Raw genomic sequence first — 24194 nt, forward strand, 5'->3', positions numbered from 1 at the left:
GTCCTGAACTTTGAAGACTTTATTAATTTAGCTTCATTATTGTACAATCCAATGGCTAATGTCTACTCATGTTTATCTCTTTGGTTTAAATGTTAATGGCATTTATTATTGATAAGAAATTGATTATTGATCGAGACCAAAGAATTTCAAAGTTATTGCAAAATTATAGAAAGGATGGATTGAGTGAGACGTTTGAAATTAAATAATTAATTATTTAAATTAGTCTAATTAGGGATTTTTTAAAAAAATTATTTACCCACTGATTGCCAAGGACAAAAGGACTCTAAAGTCTAAACTATGGCAGATATATTGAGGGTTTTATAAAAAAAATAAATAAATCTCTCTGGATGTTTTACCATTATTTTATAATTTATTTATTTTTCATATAAAGATTCAAGTTCGAACCTATTTATTAATGGCCCAAACTTCTATCACTTGAATTAATCTTATTAATTTATTAAGAATTCTAAAATATATATTTAAATTACATATATGTATATATACTTTGTGATATTTTTAATAATATTTTATTTAAGATAATTAGCATTCAATTAATAAGATTTTATAAGCCATTTAATGTAATTAATGAAAAGGGTAAAATCTACATCAACGAAATTTAACAATTTATTATCTTTATGGATATGTCCATTCAAAAATATATTACCACATTTTTAAGTACAAAATCCAATTTGAAAACAAAGTCAATATTTATGTTTTTTTTATTAATTTAAAATTTCAAAAAAAGCACAGTGATCATTTGCCTATTTTTTATATATAATATTTGAATATAATTAATTAAAACCATTCATCTCCAGGTACTATGACTTTCATTCAATTCATTGAACCAATATATTTTCTATGTTTTTATTACATATATCTCCCAAAAATCTTTTATATTTTTAAATGTTTTTTATTTTTTTCCATAACATAATTTAATTTAAAAAAATAACCAGAGCCACAAATACATAAAAATTGAGGGAGGTAAACGCAAAAATCCTTTTTCTTTTCTTGTTGAATTGGAATCTTCAAAATTTTGTGGCCCTAAATTTGGTAAAATCATTGTACCTAGGGCTTCTCATTGCCACATATTAATTGAAAATTTATTTAAAAAAAACTTTATCGTTTCAATTTTCAAAAAAATTATTAAAAACTTTGTTTATATTTTTATTTTGATCATATAACTTTTTTACTTTTTAATTTACTTTTTTAATTCTTTTTTTTAATTCTCTTAATTTATCATATATTTCTAATATTTTAATAAAAATATCGAAAACATCTGTAGCACATGCACAAGCAAAAGAGTAAGATGTGGACAATTTTATAATTTTAATTTAGTTTAAATTTAATAATAAAAATTTTAAAATTAAGAATGTTGTGGAGAGGTAATAAATTCAAAATTGTTTTGAGAATTGAAAGAGTCCGATAGATATATTGTATTTAAGAAAAAAAAAACACAATAGTTTATGATTTACTTGTTTTTTTATTAAAAATTTCTTTAGTATGTATTAAAGTATTTTTTATTATTATTTTATATTTTATTTTGTATTTTATTTTGTATTTTTTCACATAATTATTATTACTCCTATCTAATAAATCAGGGACCAGAAAACAAAATTTAAAAAAAAAAAGCATTCATATGGTTGCGTCCAACCAATTGAGACAGTGACCAGAATTAGCCATCCCCACTACACGACGAAAGTAGGAGACTAGTCAAAGTGATGCACTTGTCGTGGAGACCACAAACCTTTACCATGTCAAATGACTGTTTTACCCTCTTATGAAATTCATTGGTTATGTTATTTACGTTTTTGAAATATTCGTTGTATAATTAGTAAGATGCTTCTCTAATTATTCATTTATTCTCATTCTTCAATTACTTAAATTTATTTGCAAATATATAAAGAGAATTTTTATTTTGTTTAACAACAAAAAAAATGATTTAGTTGTAGTAGTTAAACCTAATCATTTATTGTATGATCCAATTTGTTGAATTAAAAAATTTTAATTAAATTGAATCAATTTTATGTCAATGGTTTAGTTGTACAACTAAATGCTTTTAAGTATTGTTTTTCAGCTAAAATTTGATCCACAGGCAGTGTTTAGTTCGTGCATTTTAATTTTTTTTAATGAAATTAATTGGGTTAATTTGAATAAACATGGTTCAAAGTAACACTTGCTTGTTAAGGATGAGCAATAAATCAAATAAATAATTTATTGTACTTACATGTTGTATTTTTTTTTTTCTTCTTTATATAATCATATTATATGTCTTCACGTTTCCACCCACTCATCAAGGACCTTTTATTTTAATTGATTTATTTAAAAAAAATATTTAATCTTACAACCAAATAATTTAAAGTACTATTTCACGATCAAAGTTTGTTTTTCTTTTAAAAATAATAGTTTTCCGTATTTTAAAATATCTTTCTAATATATACCAAATAAACAGATAGTATTATATGAAGATAGTAATTTATTTGATTTAAGTATATCATCTAATTATTTCTCTAATTTTTTAAAAAAGTTTATCTCTGCCATCCAAACCCCAATCAAGTATTTATTATCATGTTTTATCAAAGTCACTCTCATTTAAAAATGGCAAACTTCATTTCTTTTGATGCTCTTATTCTATATCCAATTTTAGTTATCATAAGTAAAACCATATAAAAAAAGTATAAAATAAAATAAAATTACTGTTCAGTCCCTCATTTTCTTAAATAATTAAAGATTAAAAAGAAAAAAAAACCCTCTCTTTTTTCAACAAAATACTAATAAGAAGGATTCAAATATAAAGGTCAAAATGGTCATTTTAAAATGTAGACCACCCCAGAAAGCACCCGTTTGCATGCCTAACGGAGCCAAACCAAAACAATGATTAGAGCCAACTGTCAGGAGGCATTCACCAGTGATAACCATCCATTTGTCCACGTCATCTCTTTGTTCATAGGAATCGCGTTTCCCCAAATCAATCACCGGGAAACGCATAACCATTTCTCTATAAAAAAACCCTTCCTTTCCAACCCTTCCGCATCTCTCCATCTCCGATACATCCAAAAAAAATTGTATGGAGACGTCTATAACAGCAAACAAAAATGTCGTCGAATTATTATACACATTAATCACAAGAGGCGAAACAGAAGAAGCGACCAGACTCATGGCTTCGGATTTAGAGTGGTGGTTCCACGGGCCACCAAGAAGGCAACATATGATGATGCTACTCACAGGACAATCAGGAGCGCTCACAGGCTTTCGATTCGAGCCCCAAAGGGTGGCAGAGGTCGGAGAGTGGGTGGTGGCGGAAGGGGAGGAGGAAGGAGCTTATTGGGTGCACGTGTGGACGGTGAAAGACGGTGTGATCACACAATTTAGGGAGTACTTCAATACATGGCTCACAGTGAGGGAAGTGGGTCAAGTTGGACCGACCAAGATGGACACACTTTGGCAGAGTGAACCTAGGTCTTATTTGGGCAGGTCTCTTCCTTCTCTTGTATTGGCTGTGTGAGTGTATTTTGGTATTTCATGCTTTACACATGAGAAGCATGTGTTAAAACATCTTTGTAAGAGAAAAACAAAAAAAACAAAATTGTATGATATTATGATATTGAATAAGTTGTATATTAAAATACACCAATGGGCAAATGCCTTTTAGCCCAATAATACTGGCCTCAATCTTAAAAATATGGTGGTGAAATTTGTAGTGTTTTTTAGTGAAAATCTTGTCAGACATACATAGTGATTAGTGATGATGATGAGTACTTAGATTTATAATCCAAAATTTGATATCATTATTAGTTGAGTGGTATATAAATTAAATGATCAATTTTGATGCTGTCTGCATGCCCCGGACAAATTGTGCTTGTAGTTTTTTGGTAAAATAAAATAGAATAAAATAAAAGTTGTGGAATGAATAATATTTGTCTGAATGATTGGACGAGTTGCAGGTGAAATGAAAACAATAATGGAGACATAAACATGTGTGGGGCTATGGCATTGGCACGGGAGTAATATAGTACAATGAGTGGTGGCATATCGCAATGATGAGAATTGGGAAGAGTTTAAAAAAAAATATATACCATTTTGGAGAATATTTAATAAAAAAAATAATAATGTCTGAGCCCAGGTTCGAACTGGGGACCTCTAGTGTGTGAGACTAGCGTGATAACCAACTACACCACCCAGACCTCATTGACTGACAAATAACATTTTCATAAAACTTTAATATACAAATTTGGCAAATAATAAAATAAAATACTATTTATATTTCTTAAAATTCGCCAAATATAATATTAAAAATATATATTATAAATTATATAAATATCGATTTTTTATAGGACAAAAAAAATCTTGTTTCAATTCTTAAAATACCTCTTTCAATATTAATTTTTATTTAATATATATACAGAAATATTTATTTAATCACTTTTAAATTTTTTTTAGAATCTAAGCTGATTACATATAAATAAAAAATTAATATAGTACGTAGTAGTTTAGAAATGAAAATACGATTTGTGTTTTATTGTTATAAAAAAATCAATATTTATATTATATATATATTGATTTATTTTTTAAATATATATACAAAATATAATATTTTAATGAGGCATGTACAATATAAATATATATATATAAATCGAGTTTTTATTAAAAATTAAACATGGCGTCCGGTAAATATACAAAAGTTTATAGGTAAAACAAACGTTATAATGGCGTCGCCCGGACTCGAACCGGAGACCTTCAGTGTGTTAGACTGACGTGATAACCAACTACACCACGACACCAATTTATTTTGTTTTCATAAATAAATTATTTTATTTATCTTAAATTCTAATAATTCAAAATAGGAAAACTCATCTTATTTTAAGTATTATTAGATTTTAAAAAAGTTAAAACATTCAGGTTTAAAATTCTCAATTCTCAACCAGAACCGAAAAGGATATTGGATAGATGAAGAATATAAATTATATAATTTTGTGTTGATTCAAATGACCAGTTTAGGATGATATTTATTTTTAAAATTATCACATATTCATGTATTAACAATAATCTTAATTAATTGGGATATTTTGAAACGGACCTTCTTTTAAAAAAAAATATCAAAATTATTTAAAAAATTTAAAAATATATATTATCTTTATAAAAATCCAACTTACAACTAATTGGATAACTCCATAAATTTTAATTTATTAATTTTGATTTAATTAATACAATTACCATGTTTTTAGATTTTTTTTTTTTTTTTTGGCCTCAACCTAACACAATAAATATGATATTAAGTTCCTATGTCTTGTTAATACTTAAAACAAGGACATGCTTAAATATAAAAAAGGTCATATCTATTCAGTATAGTATAATAGTTTGAAGTGCATACTATTTGACTAACGTTCACACCCACATTTTCTTATTATTATTATTATTACCTTTGAATAAAGCTGTTACTGCAACATCATACATGAACAAAGCAATGTCTACATGAGCCTTTTAATTCATCCTAGTTCAACAGAAAAGCTGAAATTTCAACATGTAATTCATCCTTATTCAAGAAACCTGCATATATCTCCTTGACAGAAACAAGAAAACCAAAAATATTTAAAACTCAGTGCAATGGGAAGTAATGAATTCATTGATAGAACATTTCATCAATCATACATGAGTATCATTCTCAATTACAAACCAGTTCGAGATCGTAAGTACTATGTTACTGAATTTTGTGTTCCTCTAATCTTTCAACTTGTCACAACTCAAAGAAGTTGGTCTTATTGTTTGCAATCACATGAATAATTATACAGTTGTTTTATGATTCAGAAACATAATTCATGTACAAAAGTAATTCGAACACTACTTCCATAATATACAACAAAAGAAGAATAATGTAATTGTGCAGGTTCCTCCATATTATGCTAGCATTAGTTTTCATGCATATTGTTCACTCAGGCAATTTATTTTATATATTGTACAGTATGATTAATTAGTTCATGGCAGAAATCAGATATGAAGTTCATCAATACAATGTAAACAACATGAAGAACTTTACAAAGATACAATGAATAGCAGGAAAAAAAATCAAAATTAAAATTTCAGCACAACACCAGAGGATGTTTATAGATAGCCACACAAGTAAGAGTTATGTACATAATGAAGAAATATAAGACATACCGGTTTTACTAAACATGCTCACAATTACATACCTCAATCCTCTTGCTGCAAAAGCTATGCTGCCGGATTATCTCCTCTGTGAATCTTAGGGTGAGTAGGTGGTTTCATTGTATTGGCTTTTGCTGTGGGAGAATCTTCATCGACCGTTGGCAACTGCCTATCTGGAGTATATGCACCTGAAAGTCTACTGGGACTCAGCGAACTCAATATAAAGATTGGAGGGCTCGATGTGCTCCTATATGGAGAGCCAGGATTTGATGTGAACAGAGGCAACCCATCCTCCCGTGGTAAAGGAGACAATGTCACTTGCCCATCGGGATCTGTTTGCTTCATGAAAAACTTATCTTCCACAATTTCATAGGAATCTGCCGTCCTTACTTCTTGCGCAAGTGAACATGAGCAACAGCAAAGCCACATGAAACAATCTGTCACTGATGGATTATTACAGCAAGATGTATAAGCTGGGAGGTTGAATCTCTTCCTCATTCGAATCCTCCAAAAGCCACCATATAGCAAACCAAATATACAAAGCACAATACCACTAATCCCCAATGCCTCTCGAACAGCATCATTGTTGATGTTAACAGCTGCCAAGTTGAATATAAAGAAGGGAGCTGCGCAAAATAGAAGGAAAGTTACAGTGTGGACATACATGTTACCAAAACCAAGCCTCTCCATGTTCCATCCAAAGACACAACAGCTGCAGAACAATGAAAGATAGGCTAGAGAGATATCATCCCAAAAATCAGTCAGTCCCCCTATCCATACTGGTTTGTTTTCTGGGACCCTGCTGTCTTCTCTTACTGCAAAAGAGTATTTCTTTTCTAGAGACTTAAGCCGGAGAGAACCTGGTTGGCTAATACCAGCAGCAGTGGCCTGAACAGATGCTTCCTGATCTATTCCAGTCTCATATTCCCTCCCAAGAGGACTAAGAATATTATATACACTGGCAGCAGCTGCTGCGCCAAATGCTGCAGAAATGCATATCCCTACTCCAATGGCAGGCCTTTTCTCTCTTGGATATCCCAAGTTAAGGCCACATAAGGCATACTGTGCAAAACAATTAAGCTGGAGAAGTAACACTACAACCATCATATGCATCCATTCGTGGGGCTTATATGTTCCATGTTTACAGTATATGTTTCTCAGTTTTAGAATGTCCTTCTGCCTCCATCTACACAAAAGCACAAGATGGTAGAACCTCTGTGGGTGTTGGTAAAGGCACATGAGAGTAAAAAGTGCATTTAGGATTTGATTGTTTACTTCAAACCAGCTATCTCTTTGGGATTTCTTCGGCAGAGCAGCATTCAACATCCCAGTCATAACCATGAACAGAATCGCACCGGACACAGCAACGCACAAAATCCAGACAAAAAGTGCCATGTTCATCGGATTTCTTATCCATTGCTTACACAGCTCCATCAAAAATGGCCAATTGATTTTCCTAACAAAGGGAAGATGAAAATGATGCCGAGGATGCTGTTCAGTGGAAGAAACCGATCGTGACATCTCATCTCTTCCTTCTGCAATTTGACGAAACTTTGTCGAAGGCAACTTACTAAGAGACCTGACCTTCTCAAATCCAGCTTTATTTTTGAACATACTGAAAAATTTATTCTTGTCCTTTTTTTCACCTACTAACCCCTTTTGAGAAGTCTGCATGTTAAGAGAGTCATGGTCCTCAGTTCCATTGCCATTTGTCACACCACCTTGCCCTAATTCTTCTTGAATCTCCACTAGGAACTCTCCATTATCACTTGAAACCATTCTCTTGTGTAGATAAATGTGTATCAAATATGCCACCAAATCAAAACCAGGGTTTCATAAACAGTAAACAAGTATATCTCCAACAATCCTTTCTAAGTTTTGTTTTCCATTCAAGAATTCATACTGAAAATGAAACATCGCATACATATCAATTCCCCATTGACAGCAAGAGAACACATCAACAAACAAGCATCAAATGAAAATGAAATTCCAATGCAAATATAGATTCATATATACAATCATCACATACATAATCAACCAATCAATAACACATAGCAATCAAGAATCAATCCCAAAGTTCTACAGCTGTTACCAATCAAACAATCTCAAAAACCCTACAATGAAAAGATAAAAAGCAGAAAAATCTCAACTTTTTCAATCAAAACTGAAGTTTGGATTCAAACAAACCAATTAATCAAGAACACAGTGAGACCAATCAGTGAATTGAAACCCTAATTAGAGAAATCCAAGGAACAAACCTCATAGAGAGACAGAGAGAGATGCTGATGCTTGACCTCGAGACGAGGGCGAGGACAAAGACGTTACCAGCTTTGCTCCGTTGTCAAACCAGAACCTATCCACTCTTCTGAGTAAACTTCCATATTCCCCCCTGAATTGACTCAAAATTACTATTTAGGTCCTTTAATTGTTTTTTTAATTTTCAAATAACACCCTAACTTTGTTTTTAGTTAATAAAGATATTATGTATTTTAAAAAAAATTCTAATATCTTATATTTTTTTATATTGTTTATAATTTAATATAAGAAGGAAAGATAAGAATAGATTTTTTTTCTTTAAGAAAAAGAAATTAATTTTGTCTAGAGATTGGGCTGCAATAAGATGGGCCTCCATTGAGATCCATTTTGTCAACTATTTCAGTTCTATCGTGGTCCACGTGCTGAGCTCCATCATACGATATAAAATTATAAATTAAATCATTTAACATATTAAAATAAACTAATAATATGTTTGGATTGTGGCTTCTTTTTTTTTAATATTGCTTTTTTTTAATTAATTACTAGAATAGGCATTTTTAGAATTATTTACCAAACTAGGCATTTTTATTTTTTTAATATTAAATTTTAAAATTTTTTAATAGCTGTGGGTTCCACTGGTATTTTAATATTAAAATTTTATTTTTTTTAAATCGACAGGTCCCACTAGTTTTTTAATATTAAAATTTATATTTTTAAAACTGGAATTGTTTTTAATTAAAAACAATTTTAAACTAAATCTCTTATCATTTCATAAAATTTTTTACAACTAGTTTATTCCCACTTCTACTTTCACTAAAATAAAATAAACTCACTCGATGTTATTAATGAACGAAAACAATTACATATATTATAAAATTATTCAACAAATACAATATTTAAATTATATTATGACTTGGACCACCAGATTTCTGGACAATTTCACGACTATAACTCAGATACGACATAGATCACAACGCTGTACTGGCCGCCTCCCTATGTCCATCTCATTACGAATTCAGTGGATTTTCGGGCTACTGAAGTCGGTCTTCGTATCATGAAGATCGACGACGGAGACGTGGACCATTATAGGGGTTCTAGTATCTCTCGTTTGACATTGGTTGAAACTCTTTATGATATAATTAAAAATTGTCGCAAGCCTATAAACATTATCTACGTATGCCTGCCAATGTAGATGAACACGCTGCAAGAACATGGAGACAAGGAAAATGAAATGTTTGAAACTCACCGCAGTCACACCATTGTTTTCTTAAATCAATGCGGTAACTGCCAGCTATATCACCGCACTGAGGTGGTGGCATTTCATCTACCATGAAAGAATTTTCTTCACGATAAGGAATTTAGTGTAAAAATTTTTCTTCATCATAAAAGTAGAAGTGGGAATAAAACTAGTTGTAAAAAATTTTATGAAATGATAAGGGATTTAGTGTAAAATTGTTTTTAATTAAAAAAAAACTAGTAAGACACATCTCAGTTTTAAAAATATAAATTTTAATATTAAAAAATTAGTGGGACCTGTCGATTTAAAAAAAATAAAATTTTAATATTAAAAAATTAGTGGACCCACAACTATTAAAAGAATTTAAAATTTAATATTAAAAAATAAAAAATGCCTAATTTGATAAATAATTCTAAAAATACATATTCTAGTAATTAATTAAAAAAAGTCATATTTAAAAAAAAAGCCTCGGATTGTGAACTTTATAAAGAAAATAAAGAAGGGCGCTTGTGCCCTTTGTAAAAATAATAATAATAATAATAATAAAGAAAAGAGAGAGTCAGAAGGTCAAGTTGAAACCTCTCTTTGTTTTTTTTAATAAAATAGATAAACCACTAATTTATATATAAAAAAAAACAAAATAGTACAAAATTTAAAAAGCAGACTCCAAGTAAAACTAACAAAATAGAGAACTGTAAACCTTATCAGAGATGAGGAGAACAGTGAACAACCTCTTCTTGTTTAAATAAATACTTTTACTTTAATAAAAAAATGCATAGTTAAATCAGAATATTCAAAACCCTTCAAAACTTTTTTTTTTCATTTATTTTAGGTGCAGGCGAAAAGACAACTTCCAAAAAAATTTATAATTTTTAAAGAATCTAACATTTTTAATTTTTTAAACAACTACAAAAGTAAAATAACTTACAAATATTAAAATGAAAATATAATTGAAATAATATGCCTTTATTATTATTATTATTATTATTATTATTATTATTATTATTTTTTACCACCATAACTAAACATGGTTTATCAAACAATTCACTTTCTACCCATAAATAAAATTTAATTATTGAAACAAAAATTTAACCTTTTTTTCTTCCCTTTTCCTCCTTTTCCTTTATTTATTTTTCCTTCCAATTTTCCATTCAAATATTACTATATAAAAATATTATAATAAATACTTAAGTTTCTTTCCTTCGAATTATAAAAAATAGACCTTTTTCAATAGTATCTTCATAAAAGATTTAAATTCAAAATCATTTTACCTAAATAATATAATCTTTTACCATTTAAACCCATCTCGTTGATAACACAACTGTGTTATATAGATTGATGCATTTAAAAACTAAATTTATTCGATAATATAATCAAAGATATTATTTTCAATTAGTTAATGGTAAGACTAAATATAGTTTTTCATAATAAACTGGAACACCTATTTTCATAAACGTCCCTTGTACAAAATTTTTCTGATTTTTTTAATAATATATAGTTTATCTATGTTTATTTATAAAAATAATAAAGAACTCCAGCTAATAAATCATAATTTATGAGGCAAACAAACTTATTTGAACATTATCATGCAAGTTTCAGTTTATTTAAATGTAGAGATAGCTAGAAATGATTATGTCCTATTATATTCTTAAACATGTATGTGCATATCTGTGCCACATAATTTATCATTATAATTAATATCATATTTATCGTGACTTTTTTTTTTAATTTTACTAACCATTAATAACTTACAAATATTTCTTTTTTAAAATAATCAAGTTATTATTTTGATTATATATTAATAATATATTTTATATCGATCTTTTTCATTAATAATACTAAAGAATAATTATGTATATCAATTAGTTAAATTGGCAATAACTTTTTTTTTACAAAGTGGATAAATCATGTCAAGGACGTGCACAGACGTGAAGTTAATATCTCAACATATCTATACCGTCCTCACTCCTCACCCTGTGTAAATTGATGTTCGAACCCATTTTTTCGTAAGAACACAAACATCTTACGTAAGAGACTCATGATAACGCAAGTGTACATGGCTATCATGTAATAGAGTGCTAAAAAACGGGATGCCGATCCACAAGGAAAAATGTGATTACTAGTACTAACCTTAGTTCCGAAAATTAACCTAAATGAAATAATGATGTGTGTGAACAAAAGAAACAGAGAATATAAGCAAAAAATACGAAATAAGGAGGAGAAGTCAAGAGAAAAAATGATGTCCATGCATAGTATCCCTCTAGGGCTTTGTAAAGTGTAGGACAAAGATTGTCTAAACATGTAATCCTATTTGAACCGAAAGGTTATCTAAATTATACTAAACCCCTCTTTCAAGGGTAAAGAGTAACTAAATCGGTGCAGTGCTGATGCAATCACCACACGATCGCATTAACACTCTGTAAAGCCTCTACGTGAGTTAACAAGAATTTCTTAAATAGGTAATCTCTCTCTTGTAAAGAGAAGTTATCATAATCGGAATATAGAATAAAGATGCGGTTTCTTCTAAAATCTATTCCATATGATTACAAGGAGCACGAAAATTATTATTAACACACTCGGGAGAATTGAGGAAGACGAGGACTCCAAAGTACCCTATTTATAGGCTTACTCACAATTCTCTCTAATTGTGGTATATCTATGTTAAGTGGGTATTTCTACTCGTCACAAAGCACATCAAGTAGCTTTCACCATAGTAACAATCCACTCAAAAACACAATTAAATTCAAATAGCATAAATTGTAATAAAAAAATAAGTAAATTACATAAATCCTGAAAATGCAAAACACACTATATTTAACATCGCATTTTATGATATGCTTCTAATACATGTCTAATGAGTGTACAAAATAATAAAATATTATACACTCATCAACCCGATTCTAAGAAATCTTTCTTCTTAAACAAATTCATACCATGCTATTTGTTTATATTTTTGAAAGGAAAAAAAACACAACATATTGACTATTAAGTATATGAAATCAATCCAAGAACATGGTTGAATAATATATAAATACTTTTTAAAAAATAAAAAAAAAACACAAAAACAAAACTAGGTAATGAGTGCGGGAACTGAAGTTACTGAACCGAGAACATGGTTGAAATTAATGTTTGAATAATGAATTAAGGTTTAAATAATGCATGCCAAGAAAGGCACTATAAAATTATTCCCTTCCTTTTGTCACTTGTAAGACATATGCATCCTAGAATAGTACCATACACCCACTGATGTTCTAAGGTTCCAAAATAATGACAAATTGGATTTTGACACAAAGTCCATTACTCATTCTCGGTACTTGCATGCTTGTCTCCTGCTTTTTCCTAAACTCATCATTGCATCCTTCTAAACAAGTCACAACCCTTTGTTTGGGGTTCTCTCATTCACCACCAACTTGGCAACTTCATGACTATATATATACAAATCCCCCCTTTTTCTGCCAATATGTTTCATCACTTGCATGTTTGTTGTTCTTTCTTTCTCAATGGAGTTCCATTCTGTCACCATGCCATTCTTCTCCAAGATTTTTATATATAAATAGTTGAGCATGCTTGATTGATCTTTCTTATTACAAGATGAGTTCTCCACCAACTTAATTAGCATGGCTAATTTAAGAAGACTTAGTGGTCAACTGTCACAGTCCTAGTGCCACGACTAAAATTAGTCTCATATATTGTTTGTGTGAGTTTTTGGGCTTATAAAATATTGAACAAACTCATTTGTTAGGCCGGTCACATGAGGTGTGGAGACACTAGAGGTGTGAACCAGTGCTTGGGATAGGCTCAATTGTGGGGTAAATTTTTTTAGTAGGTCACTTAACTTTGGTTTATTTTCATTTTAATCATTAAACTTCAACTTGCATTAATTTGGTCACTCAACTTTAATTTAATTTCAACTGGCAATAAATCAAAATTTTTAACCCTAAATTGATTACATGGCTACTTGAAAATCCAAGTCGGTTCTCTCCATGACATATTATTAAGTTTATTAGAAGTGTCTATGTCATCGAAAAAAAGCCACATCATTCATTTGGGGGCCGAATATATATCTTGATTTACTATCCAGTAAAATCAAATTAAAGTTGAATAACCAAATTGATACAAATTAAAGTTCAGTGATTAAAATGAAAATGAACCAAAGTTTAGTGATCTACTAAAAAAATTACCCCTCAACTGGCATTAAGTTTAGGAAGTATGTCATAGTGTCACATCCAAATTTAGTCTGATATTAGTTATATGCTAGGAGCTCTTGGAGCTCATATAAAGGTGGACAAAGCCTCGTCAGGCCAACATTTTAGGGTGCGGACCCAATGTTTTTACGTCAACCATGCATGCCATGTTTTGAAATATCTCCTCATAAGTAACTTTTGGAATGATACATGTTTTCTTTTAGAGAATTGTGGACAAACCAAGAGTAGAATTTGAACTCTCAAAAATTGAATAGGAATAGAAATGAAGTATCAACTACTATATTACAGAGCTGTAAAGATCGTGTTGATTATCAAACATCTTTGTTTACTGAAGTTAAAAATTATATAAGATAAAAACCATATATATACCAATCTATCCATAGTGACTTGTTTATCATAGGCCGATGGGTGGTACCTCTTAAATTTTGTATTAAGATATCACTCTGAAAAAGACAAAAACCAAAAAGCCCTTAATTATATAAAGAGTTAACTTGTCACCCACCATTCACAAAGTTTAATAAAAATGGTTACTTTTATATATATTGAAATTATTATTGAGAACTCATGAATGTCGTAAATATGTACATCCTCAAGGATAAAGTATAAACCACAAGTTTGTGCAACTGTGCAAGTGCACACCTATCTACCAAGAAGACTAACATATGCCACTCAGAATGGGTGGTTGAGATCATTGCAAGGAATTCATGCTTCCTTTTAGGGTTAACATTTCTATCAAGGAAATGGAGAAGAAGATCATGTTTAGGACCACTTGATTTTGATTTTGGGGTAATGGTCCTTAGGGACCATTATAAAAACTATGCTATCTTAATTTGGGTGGTCTTTTGTGTTATTTGCTTTGTAGTGCATCTTTAATATATGTGTTTTTTTTTAAAGTTTGGTTTTTTTTTTAGTTTAATATATATTTATTTGTGTTTGTCTACATACTAGTACTTTATTGAAAACTCATTACTCTAAACTCAAAATTTAAGGAGTTTAAGATTATTTGTTTTCTATATAGAAGTCAAATGATCAAGGGATGAGATTTATATGATCTAAATAGGCCGGCATGTTTGAATTTAATTGACATGTTTTTTCTTTTAAAATGTTTTATTTTATTAAGGAATCAGAGATATATGAAAATTACTTCATCCAAACCAAATATGAGAATAATGTGAGTTATTTATCACCACAAATTGGAAGATATCATATATCTAAATTGATATGACAAGACCATTGAGTCGCTATTTCCATTTCAAACACTTATCCTTTTATTCTTTAAGAGATCAATTTCAATAGTCTATTTCAAAGTCATAATTTGTTTGCTTTTTCATTTTCCATGTTCATTTCAAGTGCAGTGTGTACATATCCATAATATCTTTAAAAGAAAGTATTAATTAAGCAGGTGTTATTCTAACCGTGAATGAGAAAAAAATTAGTATGTCCACATGTTATGCCACATCATCATCAATTAGCTCGCATAAATAAATAAGCATATCTCTATTCATACGGCATCTCAATGCAATCTAAGTATATATAAAAACGAAATAAATAAAATTTGAAATGCCAATAGATCATCCAATTCATATTTTTAAAAAATAAAACACATGTATAAATAAATATAAATTATATTCTTTACAAAAGTAACAAATACAGTCAAAAAAATAAGCATATGCAGAGACATACCAATTAAGGTAGTTTAACTAAAGAATCTCAAACCCTGAGCTACCCTGAGCTATCCATTCACCATATTAATGGGATACCACTTGACTACCACTGGTTTCTGTATTAATATTTTTTAATAATATATCAACATTTTATTCATATTTATCAATATATATATATAATATAAGTGTTCTTTTTTTAATTAAATGGAACTTAACGGTGACACAAAGAAATGGTCCAAATAATGTAATAGCCCATCTCACTCCTCCATTTGTGCGCAAGTGACTTCACCCAAACATTAGAGATTATAAAAAGAACATAAAGATGTTCTACTTTAATAGTGAGAAGGTGGTGGAAAAGATAAAGTGATTGAATTCATCATCCTCATAAGTCTACACCCTTCTATATATACAAATATATATAAGAGGAGAAGAAGCCATGCTTCTTCATCTCTATAATTTCACAAACACACACACACACACAAATATATTCATAGACATTAATAATGGAAGGTGATTTGTGTAGGATGGAGAAGCAGGGCACGTGCATTACTATCTGATAACATGCACTAATCCATCTTCATCTTGAACTTGATCAATGATCATAGATAGTTATTCATGTGCTCATCTTCTCCATCATACACACCTCACCTTACTTCTCTATTCATATCATCTTTCCGGTGATCTTCAGTCTTTGTTCTTCGCCGCCTTTTCTCCGGTATGCGCCTCCATTTCTTGTCTTCTATCATCCTTTTCTTGTAAATGTATTGGAAATTATGGTGTAAATTTCTTAGTCTTGTTTTAAATTTTGAACTAATATTTTTAGACTAAGTTAAACTGTTATTATATTTGTTCAATAGGAAGTTAATTAAGTTCGAGTTCAATAGAATCACAAAAATAATCTATCCCTATATAATGCGCTTTGCTTTCTTTATTAATAACAAATTATAACTTAAAACAATAAAAAAAATTAATATAAAAGATAGAAATAAATATTTCTCTTTGTTGTTTTATATTAAATGGTTTTCATATTTTTTTTTTCAATAGATATATCTTGTTATGTTCTTAATTTAATGAGCTTGTCTTTAATTATGTTTCACATAAGAAGAAAATAAGGATTCGATCATTTCTCCTACTAACTCGAAATTTAAAAATTTTTTTATTTATCCATTTCTTCTTCAAAAAAAAAAATATTCCTTTCGCCTCTTATCAGTGGGAACATTAATCATATAAATTATTAGTCAGAAGTTCTTGAAAGCTTTTCTCCTATCTTTTTTTTCTCTTTCTTGTTCATCATTTCGCATGCTTTTTCTCATTCTTTTGTGAAGGAAAAATATTTAGATCAAAAGAAAGGGAAAATAAGAAGAAAATTTCATTGTATGAATTATAACAATAATAATATTTATATATAATAATAACTTCTCCCTTTGTTTCAATATTTTTATTTGCTTCAATTTTTTCATTGATATATAATTATAATTTATGTATCAATTTATACATTTAAAAATGACAAATAACACCAATCTCCAAACTTTGGTAAGTTAAGTGTGGGATATACATTGAAAGAAATAATATTGTGACTTGCCCATATTTATTAAATTAAAAAAATAGTAAATGCATTTTGCTTAGAAGAAATTATATGCAATTATTAGGGAAATTATAATTTTTAATAAAAACATAATAAGAAAAACTTTTGGCATAATAATTTAGTTTATGATATTTTGTACTAGAACTGGAAAAATAAACAATAATAATATTTTGTATTTTTAATAAAGTTGTGGTTTATCTATAATTTTTTTATATACACTAGCTAAAAAGGATATAATTTGAAGAAAATAATTATTTATAGTAAAGAAAAGAAATATAAAAAAATATTTTTCAGTCCATATTAACACAATAACAACAAAGTTAATTAATGATTGATCTTGGTTGCATATCTAGAAGCCCAAGTATATTAAGTAATGCAAAACAATATTCCTAGACATTGACCTCATTATGTGTTCATTGTAAACAGCATGCAATAGTTATAATCTTGTAGCAAGTAAATTTGGTTTTAATGTTAAATTGTCAAGAAAAGTGATTGATTTTGAAATAGTAAAGTATAACATGATTTTTGAATCATAATATTTTTCTTTGTCAATGGTTGTATCATAAGTATATATATATATATATATATATATACCTTTTGTTCTAAATTGTAAGTACTTAAATAAGGGAGCAGTTTTTAAACATAATCTAATTATCTACAGAACAAACCTGTGATTTATTTATTTATTTATTATTATATGAGATAAATTTACAAATTGCTTTTTGTTTTTAAATATTTTTTACTCTTGTGTTGTCTTCCTTTTATTTTTTGTATTTTTTTATCTTGCTAATTGCACGAGAAACAAAAAACTTATTTTTTTAAATTTACATATTTAAATTCTTACATTATATATATATATATATATATATACTTCAAAGTGAAACCAAGTTTAATTATTTCAGTCATTGTTAGTTCACTTTAAAAAGTATAATTAATTTTATAGTTGGGAGGAGCCATAACTTCTAAATAAATTTGTCGAAATATATTTAAATATAAAATTTTATAAATTATTCAATTTAATAGAATTTTACAATTTTAAATTTGCAAAAAAAAAAAAAAAGACCCGATGATAATTGTTGACATGGAAATGTTTTATAGAATATTGAATGTAAAATCAAATCAAATCAATGTCATCAAATCTTTTGTATTAATAATACACATTTAACGTAAATAAATACTTAAAAATTTTAAAAAATTAACAATTGACATTGAAAGGTCTTAGCGAATATTTAATGAAAAACCAAATAAATATCATCAAATCTTTTTTAATTAATAATATCGCATTTAATGGAAACATTACTTTAAGAAATGTTTAAGAAAAAATTACATTTTCAAAACCCTATAGCAGTAACCAATTATACAATTACTTTAAATATATACTAAGCATTTTTCCCTTCTTTACATCGGAGTTTTTAAAATTATGAGGAGTTTTGAAGCAATATCATATATAAAATAATATAATTAAACAACTCCTACCATGAAAACTATTTTATATCTTAGATTTTAAAGGTTTTATGGACATTTATTACATAAATAATTAGATATAATTAATATTTTTTTAAATTATTAATATTATAAATAATATAAATAAAAATTTAAATGTTATTTTAAAAAAATTAAAAATTACTCCTTAAAACGCTATCGAATATATTATACATCCACTTTTTAATAGTATGTATTGATAATTACTTTAAATATATATAAAGTTGTATAAATATTACAGTAACAAATAATTTTTTAAATTAAAAAAAAAAATCTCATGACTTTTTCACCGTCCCAAACAAACATTCTTTGACTAAATTAAATTGCATAAAAGAATAATTTATCTCACACACACACATATATATATATATATATATATATATATATATATAAAGTCTTTTAAAAACATTCGTAGATTTCATCTCTTAGAATGTTCCTCTTCCTTTGTTGGATTGAAATCCAACCATGATTACTGTTTGGGTGAACTGTCTTATTATACTTGTTAACAATATCATAATGAAACCTAGGATGAACAATACCCAAAGAAAAACTATAAAATCAAACTAACTAAACACATTAATTACCAATTCCTCCTTTTGTCTTTCTCTCGGTACTGTTGTCAATTAACGTCTGCAGTTGATGTATTGTCATACATATATACATCTTCTACAGATTTTTATAGAAAAGAAATCTATGGACATCCAATTATCAGCTATTAGATTTTGGATCACGATCCAATAGTCGACATTGATAAACAATAATAATAATTTTAAACAACAAGTATTGTTTATATTACTGTAGTAGTTACTGTTTATCAATGTCGCCCGTTGGATCGAGATCCAACAGCTGATAATAGATGTCCATAGCACCGAACCCGAGTCCGGACCCAACCCTCAAACTGGTCCGTCCCAACCAATTCCCATCCGACCCTAAACCTATAAAAGCCCATAAACCCAAAACCCTCGTCTTTCCTCTCCTTCTCTGGCGTCCCTTCCCGACCTTCAACGATCGCTGCTCATCGCCTCTTGATTCAATCTCCATTTCAAAGGCTCGCGTTCTTCCGATCAATCTACCATGGAGAAGGAATCGAATGCTTCTTCTCCTGCGATGAAGGTTGATGTTTTTATCTTCGCTTTTGATCCATTATTCGCTGTGAATCCTTGGTTTCTTGGTTCATCTTCTGATTCTCTCTTTGGATCTTTGCAGCCGATGAAGTTTGCGCCTAAAATAGTTCCTCGGAAGGTGGCAAAGGCTGCCATACCGAAATCGTTTGTCGCTCTTGCTTTGTTATTGATCTGTGAGCTGTTTTTTGTTCTGGATCTTGAGTTTGGATTCATAGTGTTTTTGTTGTTTTGTTGGATTTAGGGAACCGGTTGATACGAAGAATGATGTGATTGATAAGGAGTTGCTTTCGAAGCTTAGCAGTGTAAAGGTTGTATCTTTCTTTAATCACTCTGTTTTGCTTGTTTGTTTGTGTGAGCGTGTGTGTGGGTTTTGTTCTAATCGGGCTGCTTCAATTTGGAGCTCTTATTTAGAATGATGGTCCTGGTAGGAGAATGCCAAACAATGATAGGAAATGTAAGTGCTTTTGGTTTATCAATTATAAGTTTTACCATGCTTTATGATTTGAATTATTCCCTTATTGCTATGGAACTTTGATCATGATACTTTATGTTGTTTTTAATGTTTTATTGTCATACAGTAAATCATCTTTCAGTGAAGCCTTTAGCTTATGTTTTTTTTTTTTGTTGGCTATCTTGTCATTACAGAGTGACATACATTTATAATAATTATGCAAGAGAGCTCAATGCTCCTTATATGTTTATAGCATGCAATTGGACACAACCCATGACTACATCAACAATATTGCATTGACCTTTTACTTTGATTTCTCCTCTTGTCAATTTTGTGATGCATTAAATGAATGTTTTGTGAATAGAGTACAATTATTGTAAAGGGACTGTAAGCTTCATGAAGTGTCCAACATGGTACTTCCTATTTTATAAATTGTTTCAAATGCAATCTGCAACTTGGCTTTCTTGTTATATTGAAATAAGGGCATATAACATATTGATATCTAAAAGATTTCAATGAGACTTGTCATGTTATAGTAGTTTATTCAAGAATATATTATGAAGGTATGTCTTGTCGACATGAACAAGATATGCTGTCAAGATCCATTTCAACTTGTGAAAAACTGGACTGGTGCTTTGAATCCATTTTTGAATCAGCTGATGCTGCATTGTAACATGTTGAGACGAGACCAGATCCCTACTCTATCATGATAGCTGCACTTGAATAGTTGTTTTGATCCTGAAGTGCATATGTAATATGATCCTCTCTGCAAATGGTACACTTGAACAGTTGATTTCATGAATATGATCCATATACAAATTTAAAAAAGCGCTCTGCAAATGCTTGCACCTCAACATTCAGTCTCAGAAATATGAACCTTGCAAAAATGTGTTGCGAATGCTTTTCCAACATTTGACCTCGGGAAAATTGCTTTGGATGAATGCTTGCTGATTAACTCTGTGCAAGCATTGATAACATATATTTGGCCCCTGATAATTTCATATTCTACTACACATATTCTAGGCATCATTTGATTTCCTGCCTTATCTATATTATTCTTTGAGGTTTTGGTTTGGATAATTATGATCTTATTAGTTTTTGAAGATTAATAGAACCAAGTAATACATGCATAACCCACCTTCTTTTCTTTTAAAAGATTTATGTATAGGCTCTGTTTCCCAATTAAATGAAATATGGATGATATTTGGGTCTTTACAACCTATAACACAAGGATGTATTTGGTTGGCTGTTTTGTTCCATATGAACAAAGAGATGGGAAAGAGACTTCTTTTGCAAAACCTGTAATATGCTAATTTGCAAACTTATTGGGTAGACAGAAGTTCATCTATTTTTTTCTCACACCCGCAAGATTTTGAAATCAGAGCTTCTAGTTTTGCTGAGTTTCTTTCTGCTGAGGGCTTAGCTCTATTTGACATTATGTTTTGTCTTCAGTATAGTTCATGTAAATTCCTTTTGGTGCTTATTATATACACATCTTACGATTGAATTTCTTATTGTCCAAACATTCCTGGAAAAGGTGAATTAAACTTGATCAAATGCCCACTTTTACGTCATTCTGAGGTTACCACTGAAATTTCCTGTCTGTTGCATTATTAACCAATATCGTGGCGCAAAGTTAGGAAAAAAAAAAAACTTTTGCCATGAAGCCACGAACATCATGTTGTTTATAGCACTGGATTGGTGCAACCTAAAGAGAAGATTTTGCGCGCCTTGGCGATGAATGGCAGACTGGAAGTTCTAAGGATTTTCCTTGTGATTAACAGAATCATTTGTATTTGTCTACATCAAGCATATTGATAATTATCTTTATTAAATCCTGCCACGCTTCATATTCATCTTGTTATTGCAGTTGCATTCGCAATGGGAAATGATTCAACAAAGGCAAGGCCATTTGGCAAACCCAGACTTGGGTATGATGGTGGTAAGCTCACTGTTGCATAATAGTTACCAATTTCCTTTCTCCATTTATTAACTTGATTAATTTGGGAATTTATCATCCTTTCCCTTTGAATAAACTGTTCTGTTTGGCCAGATGTTTATAACGCATCAGGTTCAAAAAAAGAGAAAGAATACATTGAACCCTGGGTGAGTAACCAGAGCACTACCACAATCAAATTGCAAAATGCTTTCCTATGCGTGTTCCTCATCCTTCCTTTTCCTGTTTCGACTCCAATTGTAGGACTACAGCCACTCATACTATCCTGTCACACTTCCTTTAAGGAGGCCATATATGGGAGATCCTGGTAAATTATCGTGAACGGAATTTAGCTGCCTGATTATCAAGACATGATGCTCAACATTCTCAATTTTATTTCAGAAACTCTTGATGAAGAAGAATTTGGCCAGAACTCAACCAGCACCACTTTTGATGAGTCACTAATTGACCCTACAGATGAGCTCGAGCTTTTGGTTTGTAACTTCCACTAGCACAGTGCATTAGTTACAGCATATTTGTTAATGTATCATTTCTCTCACATCTTTAATGCAACAACAGGAGAAGAGTGATGAAGCACAAATGCTTCTTTTCCAGTTTCCTAAACAATTTTCACTTCCAAAAGTGTCTGCTGGTGATGCAAAAGGCAAATCAGTTATTAGGGAAGAAGATGATACAGAGATCAAAGGGCATAATGCCAGGAAAGGCTGTACTTTAAAAGAGCTACCTGCTGGTTTCATGGGAAAGTTACTGGTATACAGAAGTGGTGCTGTCAAATTGAAGTTAGGAGAATCCCTTTTTGACGTATGTGAAAAATACGAAAACTCAATATGCTTGGTTCATTCTCATTGTCAATTTCTTTAACAATTGCATGCAGTGCATTATGATAATAAACTTGAATTGTGAGCAGGTTTCTCCAGGTTCAGATTGTGGTTTTGCACAAGAGGTCACTGCAATCAGAACTGACATGAAACAATGTTGTGTGCTTGGTGAGCTTAGCAAGCGCGCGATTGTGACTCCAGATGTCGATTCCCTTTTCGATTCTATGGAACATACAGGCCATTCCTAGTTCAACCAAACAAAAAATTAGATGTGTGTATGTGCGGGCATGTGCGCGCTAATATGTGTACAATTATTTTTTACTAATATTGTAATAAGCAAGTGTTTTGGTCAAATAAACTTTGTTGTTTCTTCACATATAGATCAAATGGTCTTGTAATTCTTCATCAACTATTTGTAAACTCATATTGATTTACAGAAATGCTTGTTTTGTTACAAGAGCAGACATCTTTCTTTGTATATATTGTTAAAATTATCACAGTGAAAACTCTAAATAGATATCGAAGAAAATATTAGAAAAGAATGTCTGAATTTTACTTTGGAAAAATCAGAAGATTTTAGAACCATGTACAATTGCTATAAACACTCAATTAGTTGTAACATTTGGAAATCAAGTATTGAGTGAAAAAAACTTTGTCAAGCTGGTCCTCTAACTTCTAAATGCCCACATTCTAATTTTTTTTTTTTCATAATCTAAATTCACGCTTCAAACTTCCACATTTAAATCCTAATTCCAATTCTCTTTATAACTATACCCTACTTAAATATTAGCTTAATCCAATTTTCATACCCAAGTCCTCAAACTAACATCTGTTATTGAATTATCAATATCTAAACTTGTGATTAAATATATACAATTTTTTCTTATAAAGTGGATAAACCACAAATGCATTTAAAGAGAAAACAAATACAAGAGGGGACAACAGTCCCATGGTACAGAAGATGAACAAAAAGAAAATACAAACAAAGAGATCCATCAAGAACGGAGATAACAAAGAGCCCTCCTAGGGACTACCCTAAGGGAACATTCAAAGCAAGTAGACTAGCGGGAGCAGTCTGCTAGGACATCATCAAAGTCTTCCAGCTTCTGTTTGTTTGTTTGTTTTTTTTTGCTAAATACTCCTAAAACTGAATACTCTTGATCAAAGCAACTGATATCAAAACTGAATTAAAAATGCAATTATTTGTTTCAAACAAAATCTACAAAATAATTGCTCTTGCGAGTAAAGAACATGCCATCCTATCTCTATGACCT

At 29.8% G+C, this 24194-nt stretch overlaps 3 protein-coding genes and 2 non-coding genes across 5 annotated transcripts; 2 read left to right on the top strand and 3 right to left on the bottom strand.

Annotated features, from left to right (window-relative positions):
* The first annotated feature begins 3058 nt into the window (after positions 1-3058).
* On the top strand, positions 3059-3680 carry LOC120269227 (senescence associated gene 20-like). The gene has a single exon (XM_039276569.1). The coding sequence runs from the start codon at positions 3065-3067 to the stop codon at positions 3500-3502; it is 438 nt and encodes a 145-aa protein (XP_039132503.1). The 5' UTR covers positions 3059-3064; the 3' UTR covers positions 3503-3680.
* A 427-nt stretch (positions 3681-4107) lies between these two features.
* TRNAV-CAC lies at positions 4108-4181 on the bottom strand. Its single transcript has one exon. It is a non-coding gene; the product is annotated as a tRNA-Val (tRNA).
* Positions 4182-4704: 523 nt separating this feature from the next.
* TRNAV-AAC lies at positions 4705-4778 on the bottom strand. The gene has a single exon. It is a non-coding gene; the product is annotated as a tRNA-Val (tRNA).
* A 1240-nt stretch (positions 4779-6018) lies between these two features.
* LOC120269163 lies at positions 6019-8527 on the bottom strand. Its single transcript, XM_039276483.1, has 2 exons — positions 8400-8527; positions 6019-8043 (listed from the first exon to the last, which is right to left on the bottom strand). Exon 2 carries the CDS (start codon positions 7918-7920, stop codon positions 6208-6210), a length of 1713 nt encoding a protein of 570 aa, XP_039132417.1. The 5' UTR covers positions 7921-8043; positions 8400-8527; the 3' UTR covers positions 6019-6207.
* Positions 8528-19381: 10854 nt separating this feature from the next.
* Positions 19382-23319, top strand: LOC120268383. Its single transcript, XM_039275811.1, has 10 exons — positions 19382-19683; positions 19777-19838; positions 19936-20002; positions 20106-20148; positions 22016-22087; positions 22199-22251; positions 22346-22409; positions 22484-22575; positions 22661-22903; positions 23010-23319. Exons 1-10 carry the CDS (start codon positions 19645-19647, stop codon positions 23166-23168), a joined length of 894 nt encoding a protein of 297 aa, XP_039131745.1. The 5' UTR covers positions 19382-19644; the 3' UTR covers positions 23169-23319.
* The last annotated feature ends 875 nt before the right edge of the window (positions 23320-24194 follow it).

This window comes from Dioscorea cayenensis, chromosome 9, assembly GCF_009730915.1.
Source record: "Dioscorea cayenensis subsp. rotundata cultivar TDr96_F1 chromosome 9, TDr96_F1_v2_PseudoChromosome.rev07_lg8_w22 25.fasta, whole genome shotgun sequence".
NCBI classification, from domain to species: Eukaryota; Viridiplantae; Streptophyta; class Magnoliopsida; order Dioscoreales; family Dioscoreaceae; genus Dioscorea; species Dioscorea cayenensis.